Raw genomic sequence first — 27,804 nt, forward strand, 5'->3', positions numbered from 1 at the left:
ATGAATACCCAGTTCACTACACTGTTAACCCCCTCTCCTGGTCTTTCTCTCTCTCCCTATCTCTGTCTCCTTTCCTCCAGCTACCCACCCCTTCCCTATCGGAAAGCTACCCTTCTTAGACCTCTGGTCACTCACCATCACCTCAGCTGCTTTCTCTTCTACCCTCCTCTCTGTATCACCTATTACCCCTGACCTGTTTGCTCGAGCCCATCCCCCTACGCCTTCCTCCCTCCTCCCCTCTCTCCTTCTCCCACCCCCATTTTACTTAGGTATTGAAGGGCTCAAGCCCAAACATTTGATGGCCTTTTCACTTCTGGGGAATGCTGCATGACCCGCTGAATTTCTCCAGCGCTTCAGCGCATTGTTGGATTCTGGAACACAAGAGGAAACCTCAGGAGCAGGAGAAACGCCCGGAGTCACAGGGAGGACGCGTGAACTCCAAACAGACAGTGGTGGAGCTCACGATCGAACTCTGGCTCCATGATGTCAGCCAGTGAAGATGCTGCTCAACTGCGCATTGAAAGCCACATATGTGGAGTAGCATTTGAACAGAGGAGAGCTGCAGTGAGACATTTCCTGAGGAAGTACCAATCAGGCCTGACTTGACTCAATCTGAACCTGCGTGGAGAATGCAGGATGGTCCCGAGTTAGGCACGAGTTGGATTCCCCAAGGGTCAGATGTGAAAAATGATCTGCTGAAAACATCAGAAGCCAAATGAATGAGCCACTCCAATTTGGTCTGAGTTCCATTGCGGCATACATTCCTGGTCATGAACACATGCCTGCATGTGGGCTCATTCTCCGCACAGATTGGATCTCCCGACATTACCATAACAGGACCACATCAGCGGCTGCAACCCAAAACTGGGATGTGAGCTTGAGGGATGCTGGCCATCTCTCCCCACTACTTTCAGGGCATTGGCTCTTGTGGAGTGAAGGAAGCTCACCTGTCCGATGTCCAACGCCGGGTTCAGGCTTTGTCCTACATCCATGACGATGTCAGTGCGGAGGTTCTGCAATCAAAGCCATTTAAGAGTGAAGGTGTGCTTCCCAGGTATTGTCTATAACGGATGCAAGTGACATCCCAGAAATCTCTGCGAACCAGGGAATGGGAGAGACCCAGGAAAATTACAGTCACTGGGGTAGTGGGACCAAGCAAGTGGGACTGTGTGTGTTTGTGCATGTGTGTTGTGTGTGTGTGTGTGTGTGTGGGGGGGGGGGGGGGTGGGGGGGCTCTCATTGGTTTCTGAGATCTGATGGACTACCTCCTGGGTTGTTGACATAGATGTGACCCTTTGTATCCTTTACGGTAGGCAGAAGGCAACTTCATGTAATATATATTTCATGAATACAAAGAAATTGGATTTAATTTTACAAAGTTGTCTCAAGCTTGGAAAGATTTCATTAGATTAGAAAATAGAACTCTTTTATTCAAATTACCATGTTCTACATACAATTCTGAACCTCGAGGACCCATTTTATACTGCACTTTAAATAGCTGCTTAAGTGACGATGTAATTTTTGATCCATACAGTACTTTGGTCAACATGATTTGTTTTAAATATGCTGTATAAATAAACTAAACTGAACTAAAGGGAAAAGTCAAAAGGAGGAAACTATAGATTAGTTAATTTAACATTTGTCACAGGGACATTAGAAGCTACTGGTAATATTTGCGATGCTGTGCCCCTACACAGGGCAGCACAGTTAGCGTAGTGTTAAGTGAAAAATTATTACAGCACCACCGACCAGGATTCAAATCCCTTACTGCCTGTAGGGAGTTGTACGGTCTCTCAGTAACTGCATGGCTTTCTCCTGAGTGTTTCTGTTTCCTCCCACCCTCCAAAATGTATGGGGTTGTAGGTTGATTAGGTGCAATTGGGCTACACAGGTTATCATGGGCCGGAAGGGTCAAGCTGACCCATTAAAATTTAAAAGCCGATAATGTAACTATGCAATGATTCCATGATTACTTGGGATGTTGCTAGGGAGGGGATCCTAATGTTGCTACACTTATATTCTACAGGTAAATGAACTTGAAACTGGAGAGACCACATCTGGATTATTAGAACCATAGAATATGACAGCACAGAAACAGACCTCTTTGGCCCTTCTAGTCTGTGCTGAACCATTTGTTTTGCTTCATCCTACTGACCTGCACCCAGTCCATTACCCTCCATACCTCGCCTATCCATGTACCTGTCCAAAATCTTATTACATGTTAAAATTGAGCCCGCATTCATCACTTCAGCTGGCAGCTCGTTCCACACCCCCACCACTCTCTGTATGAAGAAGTTCCTCCTCCTGTTCCCCCTAAACTTTTCCCCTTTCAACCTTAACCCATATCCTCTGGTTTGTATCTAAGCTACCCTCAGTGGAAAAAAGTCTATCTACGTTTAGCCTGTCTGTCCCCCTCATAATTTTAAATACCTCTATCAAATCTCCCCTCATTCTTCTACACTCCTAACCTGTTTAACCTTTCCATGTAACTTAGTTCCTGAAGTCCGGGCAACATTCAAGTATATCTTCTCTGATATCTTTCCTGTCGTTAGGTGACCAAAACTGTACACACTACTTCAAATTTGACCTCACCAATGTTTTATACAACTTTACCATAACATCCCAACTCTTGCACTCAATACTTTGATCTATGAAGGCCAATATGCCAAAAGCTCTCTTGACAACCCTATCCACAAGTCTCACAATTTTCAGGGAATTATTTATCTCTATTCCCAGATCCCTCTGTTCTACTGCACTCCTCAGTCCCCACCATTTACCCTGTACATTCTTTCTTGGTTTGTCCTTCCAAAATCCAACACCTCACACTTTTCTACATTAAATTCCAACTGCCATTTTTTTGGCCAATTCTCCCAGATGGTGCAGATCCCTTTGAAAAGCACCTTCGCTGTCCACAATGCCTTCATTCTTTGTGTCATCTGCAAACTTGCTGATCCAATTTACCACATTATCATCCAGATCATTGATAGAAAAGACAAACAACAATGGTCCCAGCACCGATCCCTGAGGCTCACCACTCGTCACAAGGGTCCAATCTGAGAAGCAATTGTTCACCACTACTCTCTGGCTACTCCTGTCCAGCCATCTTTGAATCCAGTTCACAACTTCACCATGAATACCGAGCATCTGAACCTTCTTGACTAATCTCCCATGCGGCACCTTGTCAAAGGTTTCACTAAAGTCCATGTAGACAAAATCCACAACCTTTCCTTCATCACCTTTCCTGGTAACCTCCTCTAAAAACTCTATAAACTTCATTAAACATGATCTACTAACCACAAAGCCATGTTAAATATCCATAATCAGTTTCTTGCCATCCAAATAATTGTATATCTGATCTCTTAGAACATCTTCCAATAATTTACCTACTACTGACATCATGCTCACTGGCCTATAATTTCCAGGGCTATTTCTGGAGCCTTTTTTAAGCCACGGAACAATGTGAGCTACCCCCAATTCTCCAGCACCCCACCCATGGCTAAGGACATGTTAAATATTTCTGCCAGAGCCCCTGCAATTTCTTCACTAGCCTCCCTCAAGGTCCAAGAAAATATCTTGTCAGGCCCTGGTGATTTATCCACCCTTATTTGCTTTAAGACAGCAAACATCTCTGCCTCTTTATTCTTCATAGATTCCATGACCTCTCTGCTTGTTTTCCTTACATCACATGACTCTATCCCCTTTTCCTGAAAGAATACTGATGAAAAATAATTATTTAAGACCTCTCCCATCTGTTTTGGCTCCATACAAAGCCGGCCACTCTGATCTTCAAAGGGACCAATTTTGCCCCTTACCATCCTTTTGATCTTAATATACCTGAGGAGCCTCAGAGGATTTTCCTTCACATTGTCAGCCAAAACAACCTCATGTCTTCTTTCAGCCTCCTGATCTCTTTCTTGAGGTTTTTGTTGCATTTTTTATACTCCTCAAGTACCTAATTTGCTGCACGTTTCCTATACCTGTAATACATCTCTTTCTTCTTCTGAGCCATATCCCCAAAATCCCTTGAAAACCAAGGTTCCCTATACCTTCTAACCTTGCCTTTGATCCTGACTGGAACATACAAACTCTGTACTCACAAAATTTCACCTCTGAAGATCCTCCACTTAACTCGCTCATTTTTGCCCAAAAACAACTTATCCCAATCCATGCATTCTAGGTCTCATTTCCTTAAAATTGGCCTTTATCCAATTTAGAATCTCAACCTGAGGCCCAGACCTATCCTTTTCCATAATTAATGAAACTAATGGCATTATGATCACTGGACCCAATATATTCCCCTACACATGCTTCTGTCACATGTCCTGTCATGTTCCCTAATAAGAGATCTAGCATTGCACTCTTTCTAATTGAAACCTCCATATATTGATTTAGAAAACTTAACTGAACACATTTGACAAACTCCAAGCCATCCAGCCCAGTTAATATGTGGAAAATTAAAATCTCCTACTATCATAACCTTATGTTTGCTGCATTTGTCTGTTATCTCTCCACAGATTTGGTCCTTCAGTTCTCACTGACTTATGTGTGGTTGGTAATCCACTCCATGAATGGAGTCAAATCTTTCCCATTTTTCATTTCCACGCATATCGCCTCAATATACGAACCCTCTGGTCTGTCCTGCCTGAGCACAGCCATGATATTTTCCCTGACGAGCAATGCCAATCCTCCCCCTTCATCCCTCCCCCGTTCTATCACGGCTAAAACAATGGAAGCCCAGATCATTAAGATGCCCCTCCTGAAACCAAGTTTCACTAATGGCCACAAAGGATCTTAAAATTTTGGAAGGTTCACAAGCATAATAGAGGGACTTGTGCATTGCCTTTTGAGGAAAGTTTGGGTAGACTTAACCTATATTTGCTGGAGTTTAGGAGAAAAGACTTAAATGAAAGGTGCAAGATCCTGAGTTATCTTGACAAGGAGGACTTTTCTCCTTGAGAGAGAATCCAGGGTCACTATAAAAATAAGTGTTTAGCTCTTTAAGACAGAGATAACTGCAATCAATGGAAATGGGGAATTCAGGCTACAATTAGATCAGACAAGATTTTATTGAATGGTGGGCAGGTGAGACAAGCCTGGGTGGGACACTTGGGTTGGCATCCAAATCTGTACGACTCTATCAGCTGTGAGGGGTTGAGTGGTCCACTCCTGCTCCTAATTCATATGTTCTTACCTTGTGATCACCAGTGAGACAGTCAATTTCAACTTCAGAACAAGCTGCACCGTAACTGAAGTAATTGAAAAACGTTCCTTTGTGGTCCTTTGAGTTGCAGTTCAAACCAGGAGTCCTGTCCAGGGAACACCAATCAGAATTTTCCTTGTCCAGTGAAAACATTTTACTTACTGCACAGCTCTGAGCAAATTTGACTGTCAACTGAAGGCATGTTGTTCAATATGTCTTTCTCATCATATGATCCATGGGTATCCCACTTTCTACATCCCCAGAGATCTTCCACAAGGCACAGAACAAAGTGGTGGATTACTCTGAATGACAGCAGCTCCAAGAATCATGAAATTATCCAGGCCAGAACAGCTCACTTTATTGACCCCCTAATACCTTGCCAGCTTGCCTGGTGCACAGTGGCTTCATTGCGGGCCATTTTAAAGATGCACTGCCCAGGATGTTCAGACCACATATCCCAATCCTCCAACCTCTACCACCAAGGACAAGGACATCTGACTTATGGGAACACCACTGCCTTCAGGTTCGCCTCAATATTATGCACCACCCCAGCTTGGAAACTTATCACCAGTCCTTCATTGTCAATGGGTCTAAATCCTGGAACTTCCTTCCTATGATCTACCAAAGGAGCACGTTAACAAACAGACGAATTTGGTTGAAGCCCTATCAACAGTTTCTCAAGAGTAAAGAGGAAATGGGCAATGAACACCCAGGCTCCAAATGAACTGAAAAAGAGCAGCATTTGTCCAAAATAACGAAGGGTAATGAATTTGATGATGTTGGACATTCAGGACTCAGTGACAGAGATAACCCTATAACCACTTACAGAACAGAAACAGGCCAGTTTGGCCCTACTAGTCCGTGCCGAACAGTATCTCCCACCTAGTCCTACTGACCTGCATTTAGCCCACAAACCTCCACGCCTCTCCCGTTCGTACATCTATCCAACCTTTCCTTGAATATTAACATTGATCTCGCTTCTACCACCACTGCCAGAAGTTCACCCTCTGCGTGAAGAAAATTTCCCTTATTTTCCCCTTTTGCTCTCAATCCATGTCCTCTTGTTTGAATCTCCCCCACTCTCAGTGGAAAAATCCTGTCCACATCGACTCTATTCATCCCCCTTATAATTATGAATACCTTTATCAAATCACCCTTCAATTTTCTATGCTCCAGGGAATAAAGTCCCAGCCTGCTTAACCGTTCCCTGTAACTCAAACCCTGAAACCCCAGTAACATTCTCGTAAATCTCCTCTGCCCTCTCTCTATACTGTTTATATCCTTCCTGTAATTTGGCGACCAAAATTGCACACAATATTCCAAATTTGACCTCACCAATTCCTTATACAATTTCAACATAACATCCCAACTCCTGCGTTCTATACTCTGATTTATGAAAGCCGACATACTAAATGCCTTCTTCACCACCCCATCCACATGTGATTCAACTTTCAAAGAATTATGTACCATGACTTCTAAAACACTTTGTTCCACTGCACTCCTCAATTGTCTACCATTTAACACGTATGCCCTATTTTGATTAGTTCTACCAAAATGTAGCACCTCACATTTACCAGTATTAAACACAATCTGCCATCTTTCAGCCCACTCTTCTAACTGTCCTATATCATCCTTTAAGCTTCAATAATCTTCCTCACTGTCCACAACACTGCTAATCTTTGTATCATCTGAAAATTTACTAATCCAATTTACCACCCTATTGTCACATTTGTGGCCTGAAATGTGAAGTTAATAAAACATTAAACACAAGTCTTATCAGGTAAACTTCTCTGGGTCTTTATTCTCCCGTTTCCCTTTGTTCTCCTGCTTGTGCTCTTATCTCTCTCTCATACCACGTGACTTCCGGTACATCTCATACATATTCATTATCATGACATCCCTCCTTTAATCAGAAATAAACTTTACCTTCACTTATCAACATCCCTCGGAAACATACAAACATCGTAACTAATGGTAATACTATAACTCAACTACATAAAATTTACTTCCTACAGCACTCATACATGCACTTTATGATATAAGATTAAAATACTGTCCCAAAATTCTTATTAAAACTATGGCACAAAGTCTTCGTATCGTTTGGGCACTTTCTGGTTTCGTTTCGGCCTGCCTGCGATATTGTCGTCGCTTCTCGGTTGTTCACTCTCGGCGTCGTAAATACTGCTCGCCACGGCTTCGGGTGTTTGTGGCGCTCTAGTCACTTCATCAGGAGTGCTGGTAACTGCCTCTGGAACATCATCAGGTCTCTCAGTTTCAGCATCTCGTATTGGCCTTTCAACCTCTTCGCTCGATATATCTCTGGACTGGTACCTTTTTACACTTGATACATTTCACTTTTACAGGACTCCAGTCGGAGACTTGACTGACACCATACTGCCACTTCTGGATACGACAGTATAGGGTTGATGGTAATAAGGTGTGTCTAGCTTACCACCAGTTTCATGCCTCACTAGAACATTATCTCTTGGCATGATGTCTGAATACTTGGCTCTACGTTTCGAATCTGTGTACAGCTTTGCTGCACCTTTCTTTTCAGCATCGTGGTCCCTCATCTCCTGGTCGTCTCGGATTTCCTTTATTTCTGGCATTTTTGTGCGGATTTTTCTCCCAAAAAATGCTTCTGCAGGACTTTTTCCAGTGGTTGCATGAGGCGTTGCTCGATAGACAGCCACATAAGATAGCAATGCTTCTCGCCAATTTTGTCCTTCTGCGTGTGCAATCCTCAATCATTTTTCAATGGATTGATTTTGTCTCTCTACTTCTCCGTTGGCTTGCGGCCATTTCGGAGTTACTTTATGATGGTGGATACCTGTGGTCCTCATGTATTCTGCAAATGTCTCTGAAATGAATTGTGGACCATTGTCAGAGTACAATGTAACAGGTAATCCATATCTTGCGAATATCTCTGCTAATGCTTGTATTGTTTTTTCAGTGGTTGTGGACTTCAACACCACGTACTCATAGTATCTGCTGTAGTAATCTATCACTACCATAATTGATTCACCCGTCGGTAAAGGTCCAAGAAAATCAACAGCTACGTCGATCCATGGTCCTGTCGGAAGTTGCGTACTCCGGATCGGTTCTGGCGGATTACTCCTACTTGTGATTTGACATCCGTGACAAGTTTTAACAAATTTCTCGGCGTCTTTATCACAACCTGGCCACCAAACCTTGGTCCTGAGGTTTTGCTTGGTACCAACAATACCTAGGTGTCCTTCATGCGCTAAGGATACGATCTTCGGTCTCAATCTTTGCGGTATCACCAATCTGCAACCTCTTAATACACACTGTCCGATGCAACAAAGTTCGTCTCTAATGGGAATGTAAGCCTTGTGAGTACACTTGTCCCATTGTCCACTCTGTATGCATTCTCTTACTTCCTTGAGTTCTGGATCACGTTCGGATTCTCTCTCGACTTCCTTCGTAGTCACAGCTTTCGGTGTCGCCTGAATAGCTACGAAGCGTACAAAGCTCTCTGTTTCTGTTCCCAATTCTGACTTGGATTGTGGACCACCATCCTTCACCAATCTGGACAGCGGATCAGCAATGTTTGTTTTCCCTGCAATGTGGATTACTTTATATTTGTAGGGTTGTAGTCTGAGTACCCATCTCTCTATTCTGGCACATGGTTTGGATATAGGTGCATAGATCACCTCTAATGGCTTATGATCTGTGATGAGTTCAAATTCAATGCCGTATAAATATGCATGGAACCTCTCACAGGCCCATACAAGTCCGAGTGCTTCTTTCTCTGTCTGAGAGTATCTTCTTTCCACATCTGATAACGATCTGCTGGCATAGGCAATGATTCTTGGTCCTCCATCATGCATCTGGACCAACACGGCTCCTAAACCAATTGGGCTGGCATCCGCTATGACTTTGGTTGATGCCGCCGGATCGTAATATCCAAGAGTTTTTGCATCTGTCAGGCTTTGCTTCAGCGCTGTGAACGCTTTCTTCTGCTCAGATCCAAAATGAAATGGTACACCTTTCCTGGTTAGTTTCCTTAGTGGGTCTGCCACTGTAGCGAAATTAGGAATGAACTTTGCACAAAAATTGACCAATCCCAGGAAACTCCTCACCTCTGTGGCGTTCTGAGGTGCACGTGCCTCTTCAATAGCTTTCACCTTGGCCTCTGCAGGGTTTAGTCCTTTCCGTGTTAGTCTGTGTCCCATGAAGTCCATTTCTGACACACCGAACTGGCACTTATTTCCATTCACGGTAAGGCTTGCCTCCTGTAGTCTAAATAGTACACGCCTCAACCGTTTGTCATGCTCTTCCTTCGTTGGTGCATGGACTATGATGTCGTCAGAAATGTTGGCAACTCCAGGAATGCCTTGAATCACTCGATGGATTTCATACTGGTAGATCTCCGAAGCTGCATTAATTCCAAATGATAGTCTCTTGTAACGATACAATCCACAGTGAGTCACAAATGTTGTTACATCTCGGGAACCTGGATCCAGCTCTAATTGATGATAGCTCCATTTCAGATCAATTTTTGAGAATACCTTGCTGGTAGTTAGTTCTTGAAGTATTTCCTCCACTGTTGGTATAGGGTGTCATTCTCTAATTACAGCTTCATTGGCCATTCTCATGTCAACACATAGTCTTATGTCACCCTTTGGTTTGGGCACAATCACTACTGGACTGACCCATTGTGTCGAATGTTCCACCGGTTCTATAATGTCTTGTTCAATCAATTCTTTAATTTTGGCTTCGACTTTCCCACGAAGTCCAAACGGAGTTCGGCGCATTGGTTGTGCCTTGGGTTTGACCGTTTCATCTACCGCTAGCTTCAATTGTCGACCTTTCAGCTTTCCTACTCCTTGGAAGACTGCGGGGAATTCTTGCTTCATATCCTCTTATGACTGAATTGAATTGACACAAGCTCCAATATGAAGTATTGCCAGGTCTTGCGCTGTGCTTCTACTCAGCAATGGTTCTCCCCTCTCTTCTATGACCATAAACTCTGCTTCGGTGTACTTATCTCCAGCTTCAACAGTTGCAGTAAAACATCCAATGGTCTGCAATGGCTTGGTTGCTGTGTATGGATACAGTTTCTTGGAACACTTCTTTGAGGTACAGATGATCTTTTTCCTTTTCTACTTCTCCCATAAATGTTGATCAATCACATTACTGTCACTGCCTGAGTCTACAATGACCTGCACTGTCACTCCACCAATGATCACTGGGACCTTCTCATGATGTACTTCATTCAACGTAAATTGGTAACAACTCTGTTCCTCCTGGGTATCATCATCGTCACCGTCTATCTGGCGAATGGTATCTTTCTTTCCAGGATACTTTCCTTTCCCCCAGGCTTTGCCTTTGGAAGTTGTACTCTTCCTCTTCTGGTCTGCATTGGACTTGCTTTTGCACTTCTTTGCAAAGTGGTCCTTACCTCCACACTTTCTGCAAACTTTGCCTTTGGCCGGGCAATATGGGTCTTTTCCAAAGTGACCTCGGTTTCCACATCGATAACACTCCACGTCCTGTGTCGACGTATATCTTGGCTGGTTATGGCGATGTGAGAGCCTCTTAATTTGCTGGCTTGAGTTGTCTTTCAGGGTCATGGTATGAAATTGCCCTTCAACAGCCTCTAATGCAGCAGCAATGGTTAAAGCATCGGTGAGTTCCAACTCACTCCCTCTTTCCAGTAGACGTCTTCTGAGTTTATCTGATCTGCAGTGCTGCACGACTTGATCCAATAATTGGTTGTCCAAATCAGCTGGCATGTAATTGCATCCAACAGCTAGCTGGCGTAGTCTCGTCACGTACTGAGTAATTGTCTGGCCATCTTCTTGTCTCGTTCTCCGAAACAAATGGCGTTGAAATGTAGCATTCGGTGTCACTACATAATTTGCATTTAATGCATCTACCGCTTTCCGGTACTCATCCTTTCTTCCAGTATTCAAAAGTGTCTTAAATGTTTCCCGAACTGAGGGTCCTGCAGTGAAAAGAAGTAACACCCTTCTCTGCGCTTTTTTTTCAACTGTACCAGTATCTAGAAATAGGCCACGACTGTCGGCGTAGGATTCAAATTCTTCCAGCCATGCCTTCCACTTCACACTTACAGTACTTGCATCACCAGTCGGGTCAAAATGAGCAATTCCACTATGTGTTAGAAAGTCACCGTTTGCACCAGCCATGAGGAAATATTCCAGCCCCAAAGTACTGAGTGAAAGAGAAAATTCTTATCACCTTGAAGTTGTCTGTAATCCTCTGTTATCTTGTTTAGTCTTTAATGTTCTTCAAGCTTCTTTCATCCTCGTCGCCAATGTCACATTTGTGGCCCGAAATGTGAAGTTAATAAAACATTAAACACAAGTCTTATCAGGTAAACTTCTCTGGGTCTTTATTCTCCCGTTTCCCTTTGTTCTCCTGCTTGTGTTCTTATCTCTCTCTCATACCACGTGACTTCCGGTATATCTCATACATATTCATTATCATGACACCTATCATCTGGATCATTAATATATATGACAAACAGCAGTGGACCCAATACCGATCCCTGAGGCACCCCACTCGACATCGGCCACTACTCTCTAGCATCTCCCATCCAACCATTGTTGAATCCATTTCACTACTTCAACATTAATACCTAATGCTTCCACCTTACATTACTAACCTCTTATGGGGAACCTTGTCAAACAGCCTTCCCCTCATCAACCTTCTTGGTAACCTCCTCGAAAAACTCTGTAAGATTTGTTAGACGTGATCTCCCATGTACAAAACCATGCTGACTACTCCGAATCAAGTACACTTTCCATTAATTAACCCACCACCAGCATCAGACTTACAGGCCTATAATTACCAGGTTTACTTCTGGATCCTTTTTTGAACAGCGGAACAACATGAGCTACCCTCCAGTCCTCCGGCACTTCCCCAGTGGCCAGTGACATTTTAAATATTTCTGTCAACACCCCCACTATTTGTTCACAAAATCCAAGGCCTTTCTCATTTCTTTTCAAAGCTTGCACCACATCTGTAGGTAACGTTCTCTGGTCCAAGGTGAATAACCCTATCTTTTTCGGTCTTTCTGCAGAAATAAATCTATTATCCCTGGAACCTTTCAGTAAAACACTCCCCAAGCCTTTACAAAGTGCTAGACACAACTGAGCGATTTAGAAAAAGTGAGAGTAATATCCTTAGCTTTGTTCTCAACGCAAGCTAACCCTTTAGGAGACGTCTGCACTCTTACATGTTTCTGTCCTTCTCCATTTAAAATATTAAAATACTGTTTCTCTCTTGGCACTAGATTTCATCTGCCAAGAAAGAAACTATCTCTGGTCGTGAATGCGCAGACTGTGACTGGACGTGGGGCCTTACTTGTAAAATCCCGTTGCAGACAGACTCACTCTTTCCATGTAAGCCATGGAGACCTGAGGAAAGACAAACAGGGGAGGTTAGTGGTGAGGCCATATTCGGAATATTGCATGCAGTTTTGGTCACCGAATTATAGGAAGGATGTAAAGAGTACAGAGAGAGCACAGAGGGGGTTTAGGAGAATGTTTAAAATCCACACCACTTGTGCATCATGTGATGGATCAACCATGTGACTCTTGCTCTAGATGAGCAGGGATGAAGGTCCTAACATTGTGTACCTATGTTGGTTGGTGATATCATATGCATCCTGACCAAATGTTCAAAGTTCACTTTTATTGTCAGAGTACATATACAGTCCTGAGATTCTTTTTCCAACGGGCCAAGCAGAATTTCTAATTGCCAGCTGTACTCAAGAAGAATTAAATGTATACTAAAGAAAGAAATTTAAACAAACTGACTACAAACACAGAACATAAATATTCCGTAATAAATAAGGAACAAAATAAGGGTCATTAAATGAGTCTCTGAATGAGGGAGCTGTTCAGGAGGCACACGGCTGAGGGGTAGCAAGTTCAGCGAGAGTAGACCATGTCCTGGCTGGTGTGGATCCTTGACGATTACTGCTCTTCTCCGACAGCAACGTTCCATGTAGATGGTGGGCAGAGTTTTGCCTGTGAATGTAATGGGCTGTGCCCACTACCTTTTGCAGGGGTTACCGTTTTTCCCGATGAAGCCAGACGGACACTTTCCATGATCTGTACATCTGCAGAAGTTTGCCAGGGTTACTGAGGACATCCCGAATCTCCACAAACTCCTGAAGAAGTAGAGAAGCTGACATGCTCTCTTCACAATGACCATTTGGATGTTGGGTCCAGGAAAGATCTGCTGAGATTGTGACTTACAGGGATTTAAATTTGCTCACCCTCTCTACCTCTGATCCCCTAATGATCACTGAATCACACTCCTCTGGTTTTTCCCTTACTAAAGTCTACAATCGGCTTGTTGTTTTTGGTGACATTTGAATGCACCATTCAGCCAAGTTTTCAAATTCCTTCTTTTTGCTAACTCATTACCCCTTTCAATACTGCCATGGTATCGTCAGAGAATTTGCAAAAGGTTTTGTTGCCAATTCGAGCCACAGAGTGGAAGGTGAAAAGCAAGTTGAGTAGGGGACTAAGTATGCAGTCCGGTGGTGCTCCGGTGGGAAGGTTGAGAATCACTGCTCTGGACACAATTGTTTCTGAAATATTTTGCTTGAGAAAAATTGCCATTGGCCCATTTCCTTTGGAGTTCTGAAACCGGGCACATAACGAGTCAATTAGGTACGATTAAAACAGTGGTTTTCAAACCTTTTCTTCCCACTCACAGACACCTTAAGCCATCCCTGACTAATCACTGAGCACTGATGGCAAAGGGATTTCTTAAAGTGGGATGTGAGTGGAAAGAAAAAGGTTGAGAATCACTGTAGTAGACTCTTTATACGAATATTGTATCTGCTTCCACCATTATCCCTGGCACCTACCACTCTTTGTATTAGAAATTTGCCTAGCATATCTCCCTTAAATACATGTTGCTTAGTGTGCGATATTTTTATACTGGGGACAAGATTCTAACCATCCACCCTATCAATGGCTCACACAAAAAAATGTTATAAACTTCAATCAGGCTCCGAAGCTCCAGAGAAAACAACCCAAATTTGTCTAATCTCTTCCCATCTATCGTGCCCTCTAAACAAGTAAACATTCTGGAAAACCTCTTCTGTACCCTTCACAAAGCCTTCTGCAATGGGGGCAAGCAGAATTGCCCACAATATTCCAATATTCCAAGTGCGACCTAACCATGGGCTTCAGGTTTCCAGACCTCTGGGCTTTCTTCCAGGGAAGGTTGGGATCTGTACCGATGGGACGGATTGGATCTGAACTGGAAGGGGATTCATATCCTTGCGGGTAAGTTCGTTAGTCTTGTCCCGATGGATTTAAACTAGATTTGCAACGGGAGGGGAACCAGAATACTAGAGAAGGAGGAGGATAAAGGTCATGCGAGGACTACATATATGGGCAGAAAACAAAGTTTATACGTGATAGAAAATTTCTCAAGGGTGAGTTAAGTAAGTGGAAGGCCTTCAAAGGCGAAATGTTGAGAGTACAGGGTTTGCACGTTCATGTTAGGATTAAAGGCAAAGTTAACAGGCAGAGGGAACCCTGGTTTTCAAGGGATATTAGTGATCTGGTTAAGAAGAGGAGGGAGATGTAAAGCAAATACAGGAAATCAGGAGCTAATGAGGCACTTGAAGGGTACAAAAAAAATGCAAGAAGGAAACTAGGAAGGCAAAAAGAAGACACAAGGTGGCTTTGGCAAATAATGTGAAGGTTTTCTACAAGTATATTTTCGAGTAAAAGGATAGTAAGGGACAAAATTGATCCCCTAAAGGATCAGAGTGGTCAACTATGTATGGAGTCTCAAGTAATGGGGGAGATCTTCAACAATTATTTTGTATCAATATTTACTCAGAAAACTGAGATAGTGTATAATGAAGGAAGAGAAACAAACAGAATTGTCATGGAACATAAGGAGATTAAGGAGGAGAAAATGCTTGCCGCTTTACAGCAAATAAAAGTAGATAAATCCCCAAGGCTGGAAATGATATTCCCTTGGACCTTGAAGGAGACTATTGTAGAAATTGCATGGGTCCTGGCAGATACATTCAAAATATCCTCAGCCTCGGGTAAGATGACAGAGGATTGGAGAGTAGCTCACGTTGTCCCGTTGTTTAAAAAAGGCTACAGAAACAAACCAGCTAATTGTATACTGGTGAGCATGACGTTAGTAGTAGGTAAATTATTGGAAGGAGTTCTGAGAGATAGGATATATCAGTATTTGGACAGCCATGGGCCGATAAAGGACAGTCAGCATGGCTTTATGTGGTGTTTAATGAATCTTGTAAAGAGTTTTGAGGAGGTTATCAAGAAGGTAGATGAAGGAAAGGCTTTGGATGTTGTCTACGTGGACTTTGACAAGGTCCCACAAGGGAGGTTAGTTCAGATCGTTAAGACATTAGGTATCCATGGAGAGGTTGAAAACTGGATTCGAAATTGGTTTTGTGGAAGAAACAGAGAGTGGTAGTGGATGGTTGCTTCTCAGACTGGAGCCCTTTGACCAGTGGTGTGCCTCAGGGATCCGTGTTGGAACCATTGTTGTTTGTTGTCTACATCAATGATCTGGATGATAATGTGGTAAATTGGATCAGCAAGTTTGCTGATAACACAAAGACAGGAGGTGTTGTGGACAGCGAGGAAGGTTATCAAAGCTTGCAGAAGGATCTACACCATCTGGGAGAATGGGCCAAAAAATGGCAGATGGAGTTTAATGTGGACAAGAGTGAGGGGATGCATTTTGGAAGGGAAAACCAAGGTAGGACGCACATGGCAAATGTTAGGGCACTGAGGAGCAAAGAGGTCTGGGAATACAGATACATTGTTCCCTGAAGTTGGCATCACAGGTGGACAGGGTTGCAAAGAAAGCTTTTGGCATCTTAGCCTTTATAAATCCAATTATTGACGAAGGGAGTTGGGATATTATGTTGACATTGGTGAGGCCAAATTTGGAATATTGTGTGCATTTATGGTCACCTAACTACAGGAAGGTTATCAATAAGATTGAAAGAGTGCAGAGAAGATTTACAAGGATGTTGCCGGGACTTCAAGAGTTGAGGTACAGGTTAAACAGGTTAGGACTTTATTCCTTGGAGCAGAGAAAAATGGGGGGGGGCGATTTGATAGAGGTTTTCAAGATTTTGAGAGGTATAGACAGAGTGGACGTGAGTAGGCATTTTCCACTTAGATTGGGGGAGATAAATAAGAGGCGTTAGAGTTTTAAGCTGAAAGGGGAGAGGTTTAGGGGGACCGTCTTCACTCAGAGGGTGGTGGGAATATGGAATGGGCTGTAACCTGGTGTGGTGAATGCAGGCTCGATTTCAAGTTTTAAAAATAAATTGGATAGATACATGGATGGGAGAGGACTGGGGGGTTATGGAATGGCAGCAAATCAATGGGACTAATGGAGTAGTGGTCGGCACAGACTAGAAGGGTCAAATGACCTGTTTTCTGGCCTGTGGCATTCTATTGTACTATGGTTATAATCAAAGCTTTATATACCTGCAACATGACTCCTTACTTTTACACACAACCCCCCACCCCCATAAAGCCATGTATACCATATGCCATATTTACCACCCTTTCAACTTGCATCCACACTTTCAAAAAGGTACGGACTGGGACCCCTCAACTCCTCTGCACCTCATTACTTTTAAGAACCCTACCACTAACTGTGACATTCCCCCTTACATTTGACCTCCTAAAGTGCAGCACCTCACAAGTCCAGATGAAGCTCCATCTGCCACTTCTCTGCCCAGATCTAAAACTATGGCTTGTTTTATTCTTTGATACCACTCAACACTGTCCACACTCCACCTGTAAATGTACTAAACCACCCTGCTGCTTTTCTGTACATAATGGAATCCTGATTTAATGCATATTCGGATATAACGCGATGGGTCATGAGTGGACTTAATGTCCACTTTCCGCTGTTTGAGATAGGATGTTAGGCGAGCCCATTTTAAAACATGCAGTACCAGGGATGGCCACCCTGCAGTGCAGCAGATGTCTAGAAATGGCACGTCTAAATGATTAAGGCAAGTACAGAAACGTTTATCTTTGGTGGTGAATTCATTGCATTGATGTGGGGGGGGGGGGTGGTGAGTACTGCCACCAACAGGGTGGGGGTTGGCAAGTGCTGTCGCAAACAGGAGTGGAGTGAGTGATGCCGTGAATGGAGGGTGGGGGAGGAGAGCTGCTGTGAATGGGAGTGGGGGGGGGGGTTTGTGGGTGCTGCCATGAACAGGGAGTGGCGGGGGGGTTGTGGGTGCTGCCATGAACAGGGAGTGGGGGAGGGGTGAGTGCTGCAGCAAACAGAGAGGGGTGATTCTTGCCGTGATCGATGAGTGTATATATCATACACAGTGGTGAAATCCAGATTTCGAGTGACCCCACTTTATTCACGATTCGATTTTTTGGAACCATCGCGCTATAACGGGGTACTACTGTATGTGTGTGGTGTGTATCACGAACACCAGGAGTCCTAACACCGATCCCTGCAGAACAACACCTCCAGCCCAAATAGAGCTTTCCACCACTATCCTCTGTCTTTTACGGAACAAACAATTTCATATTCAAACTATCAATTCATCATTTGAACCAGATGACCAGGAATGGCCTTGCCAAATGCCTAACCGTGGTGAACCACTGTTACACCATGATTGACATATATTGACTGGACATGCCTCCCAAGACCCATCCTACCCATAGCCCCTTGCAGACTACCCCATTTATTTTGCTCTGATCAGTCAAGGAGGTGAACGGTTGTTTGATAGTGTTCCAGTCTTTAGCTATTAAAAGCCTGATTGTTTCACTACACAGCCTTTTAAGTATTATTGATGATACTAACTAAAGTTCGTCATCAACTGTCTACAAATCCCATTAAAATGGTAAGATATGACCTGACCCTCACAAAGCCACGTTGACTGCCTCTAATCTGACCACGGCTTTCCAAATGTGCATGAATCCCATCCTGAAGTATCTATACAAATTTTTTCCCTTATCAGTGAGATCAAAATAATTTTTGATATTTCAGGCTGGAATCCTTCAAGAGGATAGAGAGTTGTAGAGGAGGGATATCTGATATATAAGGTGTACAGGGTGGGGGGGGGTGTGGCCAGGAGGAAGGGTGAATCAAGGCGGGGGTGACACATGACAGTCAGGGACGGTTGATTGTCAGGTGGCAGAGACAGGCAAGAGGAAAAAGGGGGCCACGAGGGTTGGAGCAGGCTGATAGGAAGAGAAAACGGCTGCCATTGCAGAAAAGAGGAGAATATAATCATGATTGAGTAGATATGTTGGGGAAAGAGTTGTTAGAGAAGGACAAATGGGATCAGGTGGACCTAAAGAGGGGAGTGGGAAAGTATGGAGGAGAGACAGACCCCATGGAATGAACAATTCCCTTCCCAATTTCAGGTGAGATTGAAAATATTTTAAAAGGGACCTGAGGGACTTTTCGTTTCATACAGAGGGTGGTGGGTACATGGTCTTAGCTACCAGAGGAAGTTATGGATGCAGTTACAATTGGAACATTTAAAAGATAATGAGAGAGGTAAATGGAGAGAAAAGGTTTAGAGAGAAAAGGACTGAACAGGAGCAAATGGAACCAGCATGACTAGACCACGAGGCATGGACAATTTGTTGACAGGGCTTGTTTCCATGCAACAAAACTCTATTGGTCTATCCTCAATAGGCGAGGGTGAAAAATTACTATGCATGAACAAGTTGCTGAGATAGAACCTGGAACAGAACAGTACAGGCTCTTTGGCCCACGATGTTGTGCTGACTTCTATAGACATACTCAACAAATGACCTTCCCTTCCTCACATCCATACCCTCTATTTCTCATGCATCCATGTGCCTGCTTAAGAGCCCCCTGACTAATGAAGGCCAGCAAACTATAAGCCTTCTTAACTACTCTATCAACCTGCACGGCAGCCTTAAGAGATTGATGGATTTGGGCCCCAAGGTCTATCTGTTCTTCAAACTGTTAAGAATTCTGCCTTACTCTGCCTTCTGAATTGACTCTCAGAATGCATCACTTCACACTTAATCAGATTGAACCCCATCTGGCTCTTTTCCTCCAACTCTGCATCCTGTTTCTAACCTGTTGTAACATACGGCAACCTTCAAACACTATCTAACACAGCAAACTTACTGACCTAACCCTCTACTTCTTTGTCCAGGTCAGTTATAAAAATTACAAAAGATCAGGGGTCCCAGAACATCTCCCTGTGGAACTCCACTAGTTTCTGACCTCCAGGCAGAACACATTCCATCTACGACTACTCTCTGCTTTCTCCAGGCAAGCCAAGTCTGAAGCCACGCAGCCAAGGTTCCATGGATCCCATGCCTCGTGATCTTCTGAATGAGTCTACCATGGGGGACCTTGTCAAGTGCCTTCCTAAAATCCATACACACCACAGCCACCACCCTACCTTCATCCATTTACTTTGTTACTTCCTCCAAACACTCAAATAAGGGTTATGAGGCACAACCCATTCCTCACAAAGCCATGCTGACTATAAGGTTGAGCTGAAGTCACCATAAAAAGCTCATTAAATGGTGCAGCAGGCTTGAGGGGCTGAATGGCTTCCACCTGCTCCTAAACCAGATGTGTGCGAATGCAGAAAACCAGTAAAAGCTCTCTCAGACTCTGGTCAGAAGAACAAAGTGGCCAATCATTGTCTGTAAAGTTACTTCCCCATTCTCCAAATCAGCATCAAATGCTCAACCTTTCTCAAAACATTGAACTCCTGCAGTAAAAGCAGAAAACAGTGGAAGTGTCCAGCTGGTCAGGCACACCGGCTGTATTCCCAGCATTTTCTGTTTCTGTTCGAGATTTCTGGCATTTGTAATGTTTCTGATGTTTATTCGCATTGAAGCTTCTAATATCTTTGGGGACAGAATCAATAGGCATGGGGAAAGAACTAAATTTTGTTGCACTTACCCATTGTTCCCAGGTTCCTGTTGGATTGACTGCCTTAAATGGTTCCAGTCTTTCCAGAAGAGTCTGGCATGCTTTCTGCAATGAAAGGTTGCTTGGAGTGAGTACGGAACCTTGAGACAGAGGGTTTTGTTTAAATCAAGCCAGTCTATTTTAACTGACCTTGAGTTCTTACCTTAATTGCCATCCCATTCATATCGGAACTGGAGGAGGCTGCGGTTGGACTCGTGTTCGGAACAGTGCTGGTGCTTGTTTCACAGATGTAAATCTGGGAAACTGGAATTCCCAGCACTTTACTGGCAACCTGGATAAACAAGAGCATTCACATGGCCATTCTATTTACTCCACGGGGATTAATGCAAGATCAATGGAATTAGGTGGTTGTTGGTTATCATGGACTTGATGGGCTGAAGGACCTGCTTCCTTCATCTATTGAACTCTCAGATTTTGAGCCGCTGCAGATTCAATTCCCACCCCAGAAAATTAAGGACATGACCTTCTAGTTTAAAAAAAAAGTTTACCTTGAGTGGGCAGGCTGCCTTTTGGGGAAGGTGGACTTGTTTCCAACAACGTCCCATATGGAACCTTGTCAAAGTCTATGTAGACTGCATCCACAGCTTTTCCTTCAACAGCTTTCCTGATAACCTCAAAAAACTCTATAAGATGGCTTAAACATGATCTACCACGCACAAAGCCATGTTGACTAGCCCTAATCAAATACTTGCATGTCCAATCTCTCAGGACACCTTTGAATAATTTACCTACTGGCATCAGGCTCACTGGCCTATGATTTCCACGGTTACCTTTGGAGCCTTTTTTAAACAATGGAAATAATATGAGCTACTCCGCAATCCTCCGGAACCACACCCATGGCTAAAGACATTTTAAATATTTCTGTCAGAGCCACTGCAATTTCTACACTTGTTTCCCTCAACGTCCAAGGGAATATCTTGTCAGGCCCTGGTAATTTATCCACTGTATTTGCTTTAAGACAGCAACACCTTCTCTTCTGTAATCTGCATAAGTTCTATGACCTCACTGCTAGTTTTACTTACTTCCCACAACTCTGTGCCAGTTTACTGATGAAAATAAAACATTTATGATCTCCCCCACCTCTTCTGGCTCTATACATAGCCATCTACTCTGATCTCCAAGTTGATCCATTTTGTTCTTTTCTATGCCCTTTCTTTTGATATACCTGTAGAAAACCTTAGGATTTTCCTTCACATTGTTTGCCAAAGCAACCTTGTGTCTTCTTTTAGCCTTCTTGATTGTTTTCTTGGAATTTTTCTTACATTTTTTCCATGTGGCCTATACTTGCTATATACCTCTCTCTTCTTCCGAGCCAGATCCCCAATATCCCTTGAAAACCAAGGTACCCCTATGCCTATTGTTACAAGCCCAAAGAACCCCAAAAACCCAGCAGCAATAGATATTCACCAAGATGAATTGTGACTAATATAAAAGTTGCTTTTAATTATCTTTAAACATGAAAATAGAATCAAACTTATCACTATTGACTTACTTAACCTAATTTAACCCCCTTCTAATTCTAAGCGCACGTGTATGTAATCTGTGTGCAAGTTCAGAAAAATACTTTGGTTCACAGTCCAATCTCACTTCTCATTCCTTCAAGTTCACTGGTTGCAGGCAACTCTTATACTATGCTCAAAATTTAACATTTATAAAGTTCACCAGGCTTTTGTGCTTGAAAGGTAAATGGTTATCATTCAAGAAGGTTCTCCAGATGATAATCTCTTTCTTTCAGGTCATCACAGAGTTCCTTTTTGTTTGACTTATTCCAAGTGAAAAATTAGACAATCAGTCCTCTCCTCTTGTGTGAACCACTAGGGCTTTAACCAGGCCGTCTTCCAAAATGGGGCCTTCCACAAGCTTGCCAGCTTGTCCTGTTCCAGTTGCTTCTGCTGGCTATAACACTGCACAAGTGATCTCTGTGTGTGTGTCTCTCTCTCACTCTCTCACACACACACACACACACACACACACACACACACACAAAAGCCTGTTTGACTCTCTCTGCTTGAAAAACCACATGACCCTCTTAGAACAACAGATTCTCTTCCAGATAATCTGCGGCTCCAGCATGATCTTTTATCTGTTGCCTTTTGTAAACAAGAATCCATTAGTGAAGTTTCTTAAGCACTCTTCAAAGCTCTTGCAAAAGCTCTGAGCCCCCGATATGTCTACCATTGGGCAGAGCTCCACTATTTTAAATAAATGTTTTAAAGTGTTTGTATGTAACCTACTCTAACAAACCTTTCCCAATTTATCTCCCAAAAACATATCTATATACTCTGTCACACTACCAGCTTTACCTTTAATCCTGACAGGAACATACAAACTCTGTACTCTCAAAATTTCACCTTGGAAGCTCTTCCACTTACCCTGCACAAGTTTGTTCTAAAATAACTTATCCCAAGCACCAGGAATGATCAAAGGTTTTGTTTATCTTTTATCTACCTGGTAATGTTCACTTTGACATGCCTTGGGTTCGTGGACATGGAGCATTTTGATGAGGTGGGCTGACCCAATGTCCTTGCTCCTCTGCCTGCGTTAGTTGCAATGGCTCTGTTAATGTCACAATGTTAGGATTTTAGATCTACATTGTTCTAAGAAATTACCTTATCATCTCAAATCATGATGGTGTGTGACCTGCAAAGGAAACTTGGAGCAAAGATGGAAGAGGAAGATTCTCTGATCACATCCCTCGCTGGTTCTGGACCATGTGGTTGATGGGATGTAACCAACTGGAGATCCTGGAGATAATTGCAGTCAGCCCACTGAGACTTCATTGATTGTTTTGAATTGAGTGTTGCGCTAACAGCTACATTAACTGTGCCACCTCCACGCTAACCACGCTGCCTTTCAAGCACCAAAACCTGGTGAACTTTATACATGTTAAATTCTGTGCACAGTATAAGAATTGCCTGCAACCAGTGAACTTGGAGGAAAGAAAAATAAGATTGGACTGTGAACCAAAGAACTTTTCTTAACTTGCGTACACATTACATACACGAGTGCTTAGAGTTAGAAGGGGGCTGTTAGGTTAGTTAAGATAATAGTAATAAGTTAAAATGTGATTCTGTTTTCAGTTTAAAGATAATTAAAAGACACTTTTGTTTAAGTAACCATTTGTCTTAGTGAATATCTATTGCTGCAGGATTTTGGGGTCCTCTGGCTCATAACAATGTCTAAATTTAATTAAAAATTTAAAGGAGATCTGAGGTAGGATTTTCATACCGAGAGCGGTGAATATCTGGATCAAGCTGACAGAGGAGGTGGTAGAGGGAGATACAATGACAATGTTTGAAAGACATTTGGGAAGGTACTTGGATAGGGCCTAATGCAGGAAAATAGGATTTGCAGATGGGCATCATGGTTGAGATGAGACAAAAAGGACCTGTTTCAGGTCCTATGATTCTGTGCGAGCTGAGAACTCAGGTACAAAACTAGTTCTGATGAATGGTCACCAACCTGAGACTTGAACTCTGTTTCTCTCTCCCAGGATGCTGCCTGATTGTATTTTTAGTTTTATTTCAGATTTCTCACATCTGCAAGTTATATTTACTTTTTTTTAGACAAAAACCCTTGGCTGAAAGGAAATGCTTTACGTCTTTGTATTAGTGATCTGTTGATGTCTGAACGGTTCTGAAGCAGAATCTTAAACTAACGAACTGCCAAATTCTCCCGCAAAATTAATTCTGACTGTATTTTTTTGGAGGGAGCCCTGAACATATCCATACCTGCACCATCCTGGTGTGGAGTCCTTGGCCCATTTCAGTCCCACCGTGAGTCAACAGCACGGAGCCATCAGTGTAGATGTGAACCAACGCGCCTGCCTGTAACAGAACACAAAGGGGAGGGGGGGGGTTTATTTGAACTGTCCATCCCACTCCTACTTCTCTATCCTTGGCTCCTGCACCCTCCCTACAAAGTCAACGAAAGCTCAAGGGCAAGGAGTGTATCAACCAGTTCGGAACATGATTACCTTCAGAACTTAACAATTCCTGGATACTCCAACACATTAACAGCAATTGAGCATTTTTATTTTTCCTCGTCACTTACACCTCCCAAACCCACTTTACATGGTCCATTTGCCTCCATCAGCCAAATCATTGAGAATTTATCTTCCAAATATGACGTGACAAAGGTAGTTGACGTGTGGCAGGCAGTGGACGTGGTAAGAGCACCTATAAGAGGTTTCGGGCCTGAGTCCTTCTTCAAGGCAGAAAGCAGACAGGTTTCTGAATAAAGACTGGGAATGAAAAGGGGTTGAATGGGCAGGGGAAATGTCCAGACCCAGACACAAAAGGTATTAATTGGATAAGATAGAAGGAAAGGAGACAGAAGGAAAAGGAAAGAGAGGGGTGAGGAGAGAGAGAGAGAGAGAGAGAGAGAGAGAGAGAGAGAGAGAGAAAGTTTTTTTAATTTTTTTATTTTTCACACTATAAACCATACTGACCAAAATACATAGACATTTTTCTCTTGAATATATACAGTGTCATTTTCTCCCCTTTTTCCCCCTCCCTTCCCTCCCTCCCTCCCTCCCTCACCCCCTTCCCATTTATTTAAAGTTCAATCTATAAGATACATTAAACCCGTTAAACAATGTCGTCACTCAATAAAAATAAACAAGAAATTTGTGTCTTTTACTTTTATATACTGAGTCAGTTCATTTCGTTGTCTTCTCCTTCTGTCATTTTAGGGGGTGGAGGTCCGCGGTAGGACTTCTCTATTGTGTTCCATGTACGGTTCCCATATTTGTTCAAATATTGTGATGTTATTTCTTAAATTATATGTTATTTTTTCCAATGGAATACATTTATTCATTTCCATGTACCATTGCTGTATTCTCAGGCTCTCTTCTGATTTCTAGGTTGACATAATACATTTTTTTGCTACAGCTAGGGCTATCCTAACAAATCATTTTTGTGCTCCATCCAAATCGAGTCCAAGTTCTTTATTTCTTATATTACTTAGAAGAAAGATCTCTGGGTTTTTTGGTATGTTGCTTTTTGTGATTTTATTTAATATCTGGTTTAGATCTTCCCAAAACTTTTCCACTTTCCTCACATGTCCAAATTGCATGAATTGTTGTTCCTGTTTCCTTTTTACAGCGAAAACATCTGTATGATACTGTTGGGTCCCATTTATTTAACTTTTGGGGCGTGATGTATAGCCTGTGTAACCAATTATATTGTATCATGCGTAACCTCGTGTTTATTGTATTTCTCATAGTTCCGGAGCATAGCTTTTCCCATGTTTCATTCTTTATCTTTATGTTTAGATCTTGTTCCTATTTTTGTTAGGTTTATAGTTTGTTTCCTCGTTCTCTTTTTCTTGCAGTTTGATGTACATATTTGTTATAAATTTTTTAATTATCATTGTGTCTGTAATCACATATTCAAATTTGCTTCCTTCTGGTAACCTCAGACTGTTTCCTAATTTGTCCTTCAAGTAGGTTTTCAGTTGGTGGTATGCAAACCTTGTATTTGTCCTTCATTTGTTCAAAAGTTAATAATTCATTTCCCGAAAAAACAATTTTCTATTCTTTTGATCCCTTTTCTCTCCCATTCTCTAAAGGAAAGGATATTTATTGTGAAAGGGATTAGTTGATTTTGTGTCAATATTAATTTTGGTAGTTGATAATTTATTTTATTCCTTTCTACGTGAATCTTCTTCCAAATGTTGAGCAGATGGTGCAATACTGGTGAATTCCTACGTTGCACCAATTTTTCATCCCACTTATATAGTATATGTTCAGGTGCCTTCTCCCCTATTTTATCTAGCTCTAATCTGGTCCAATCTGGTTTTTCCCTTGTTTGATAAAAATCTGATAGGTATCTATCTTAATTGTGCTGCTCTATAATAATTCTTAAAGTTTGGTAGCTGTAAGCCTCCTTGTTCGTACCATTCTGTTAATTTATCTAGTGCTATCCTCGGTTTCCCTCCTTTCCATAAGAATTTCCTTATTACTTTCTTTAGCTCCTTGAAGAATTTCTCTGTTAGGTGAATTGGTAATGATTGAAATAGGTATTGTATCCTTGGGAAGATGTTCATTTTAATACAGTTTATCCTTCCTATCAGTGTTAGTGGTAAGTCTTTCCAGTGCTCTAAGTCATCTTGTAATTTTTTTCATTAATGGCTGATAATTTAGTTTATATAGAGGCCGAGATTATTATTTAGTTCTATACCTAGGTATCAAATTGCTTGTGTTTGTCATCTAAATGGTGATTCTTTCCTAAACTTTGTGAAATCCGCATTATTCATTGGTATTGCTTCACTTTTATTTGCGTTGATCTTGTACCTCGATACTTCTCAATATTCCTTCAATTTCTTATTTAATTCTTTTATTGATATTTCTGGTTCTGTTAAGATTATTATAATGTCATCTGCAAATAGACTGATTTTATATTCCTTCTCTTTTATTTTTATCCCTCTTATTTTATTTGCTGTTCTTATCAGTTCTTCTAGTGGTTCTATGGCTAACACGAACAGTGAGGGAGATAGTGGACATTCCTGCCTTGTTGATCTGCTTAATTTAAATTGGTTTGATATATATCCATTTACTGTCACTTTCGCCAATGGTCCCTTATAAAATGCTTTAATCCAATTAATATATTTCTCTGGTAGGTTGAATTTTTGTAGTACTTTGAATAAATAATTCCATTCTACTCTGTCAAAGGCTTTCTCTGCATCTAAAGCAACTGCTACTGTTGGAGTTTTGCTTTCTTGTACTGCATGGATTAAGTTAATGAATTTACAGATATTGTCCATTGTTCGTCTTTTTTTAATAAATCCAGTTTGGTCTAGTTTTACTATTTTTGATACACAGTCGGCCAATTTGTTTGCTAATAGTTTAGCTATTATCTTATAATCGGTGTTAAGTAGAGATATTGGTCTATAAGATGCTGGTGTTAGTGGATCTTTCCCCGTCTTTGGTATTACTGTAATTATTGCTGTTTTGCATGAATCTGGTATGTTTTGTGTTTTTTCAATCTGGTTCATTACTTCCAGGAGAGGAGGAATTAATAAGTCTTTAAATGTTTTATAGAATTCTATTGGGAGTCCATCCTCTCCAAGTATTTTATTGTTCGGTAATTTTTTTAATATCTCCTGTATTTCTTCTATTTCAAATGGTTTTATTAATTTATTTTGTTCCTCTGTTTGTAATTTCGGTAGTTCAATTTTAGTTAGAAATTCATCTATTTTGTCTTCTTTCCCTTCATTTTCAGTTTGATATAGTTGCTCGTAGAATTCCCTGAAGTTTTTGTTGATCTCCATTGGGTTATATGTAATTTGTTTGTCCTTTTTCTTTGATGCCAATATCATTCTTTTAGTTTGTTCACGTTAGTATTTTGTGCGTTTTTTCTCCTAGCTCATAATATTTCTGTTTTGTCTTCATTATGTTCTTCTCCACCTTATATGTTTGTAGTGTTTCATATTTTATTTTTTTATCTGCCAATTCTCTTCTTTTAGTTGTATCTTCCTTCATTGCTAATTCTTTTTTCTATATTTATTATTTCCCTTTCCAACTGTTCTATTTCCCGATTGTAGTCCTTCTTCATCTTAGTTACATAACTTATTATCCCATAGTATAAACTTATTTTTCACTGATTCCGTATTTATTTCAA

At 41.9% G+C, this 27,804-nt stretch overlaps 1 protein-coding gene across 9 annotated transcripts in view; it reads right to left on the minus strand.

The window, feature by feature from the left end:
* xdh (xanthine dehydrogenase) overlaps positions 1-27,804 on the minus strand; it is a 179,186-nt gene that overhangs the window by 11,302 nt on the left and 140,080 nt on the right. For all 9 annotated transcript variants that reach the window (XM_069887778.1, XM_069887780.1, XM_069887777.1 and 6 more), the window contains 6 exons: positions 23,914-24,009; positions 20,325-20,453; positions 20,153-20,227; positions 12,554-12,606; positions 5,192-5,306; positions 948-1,013 (listed from right to left, as the gene is read on the minus strand). In XM_069887778.1, coding sequence (XP_069743879.1) covers positions 948-1,013; positions 5,192-5,306; positions 12,554-12,606; positions 20,153-20,227; positions 20,325-20,453; positions 23,914-24,009 — 534 coding nt within the window. The remainder of the gene's footprint in view (positions 1-947; positions 1,014-5,191; positions 5,307-12,553; positions 12,607-20,152; positions 20,228-20,324; positions 20,454-23,913; positions 24,010-27,804) is intronic.

The sequence above is a fragment of the Narcine bancroftii genome, chromosome 6 (genome assembly GCF_036971445.1).
Source record: "Narcine bancroftii isolate sNarBan1 chromosome 6, sNarBan1.hap1, whole genome shotgun sequence".
Taxonomy (NCBI): domain Eukaryota; kingdom Metazoa; phylum Chordata; class Chondrichthyes; order Torpediniformes; family Narcinidae; genus Narcine; species Narcine bancroftii.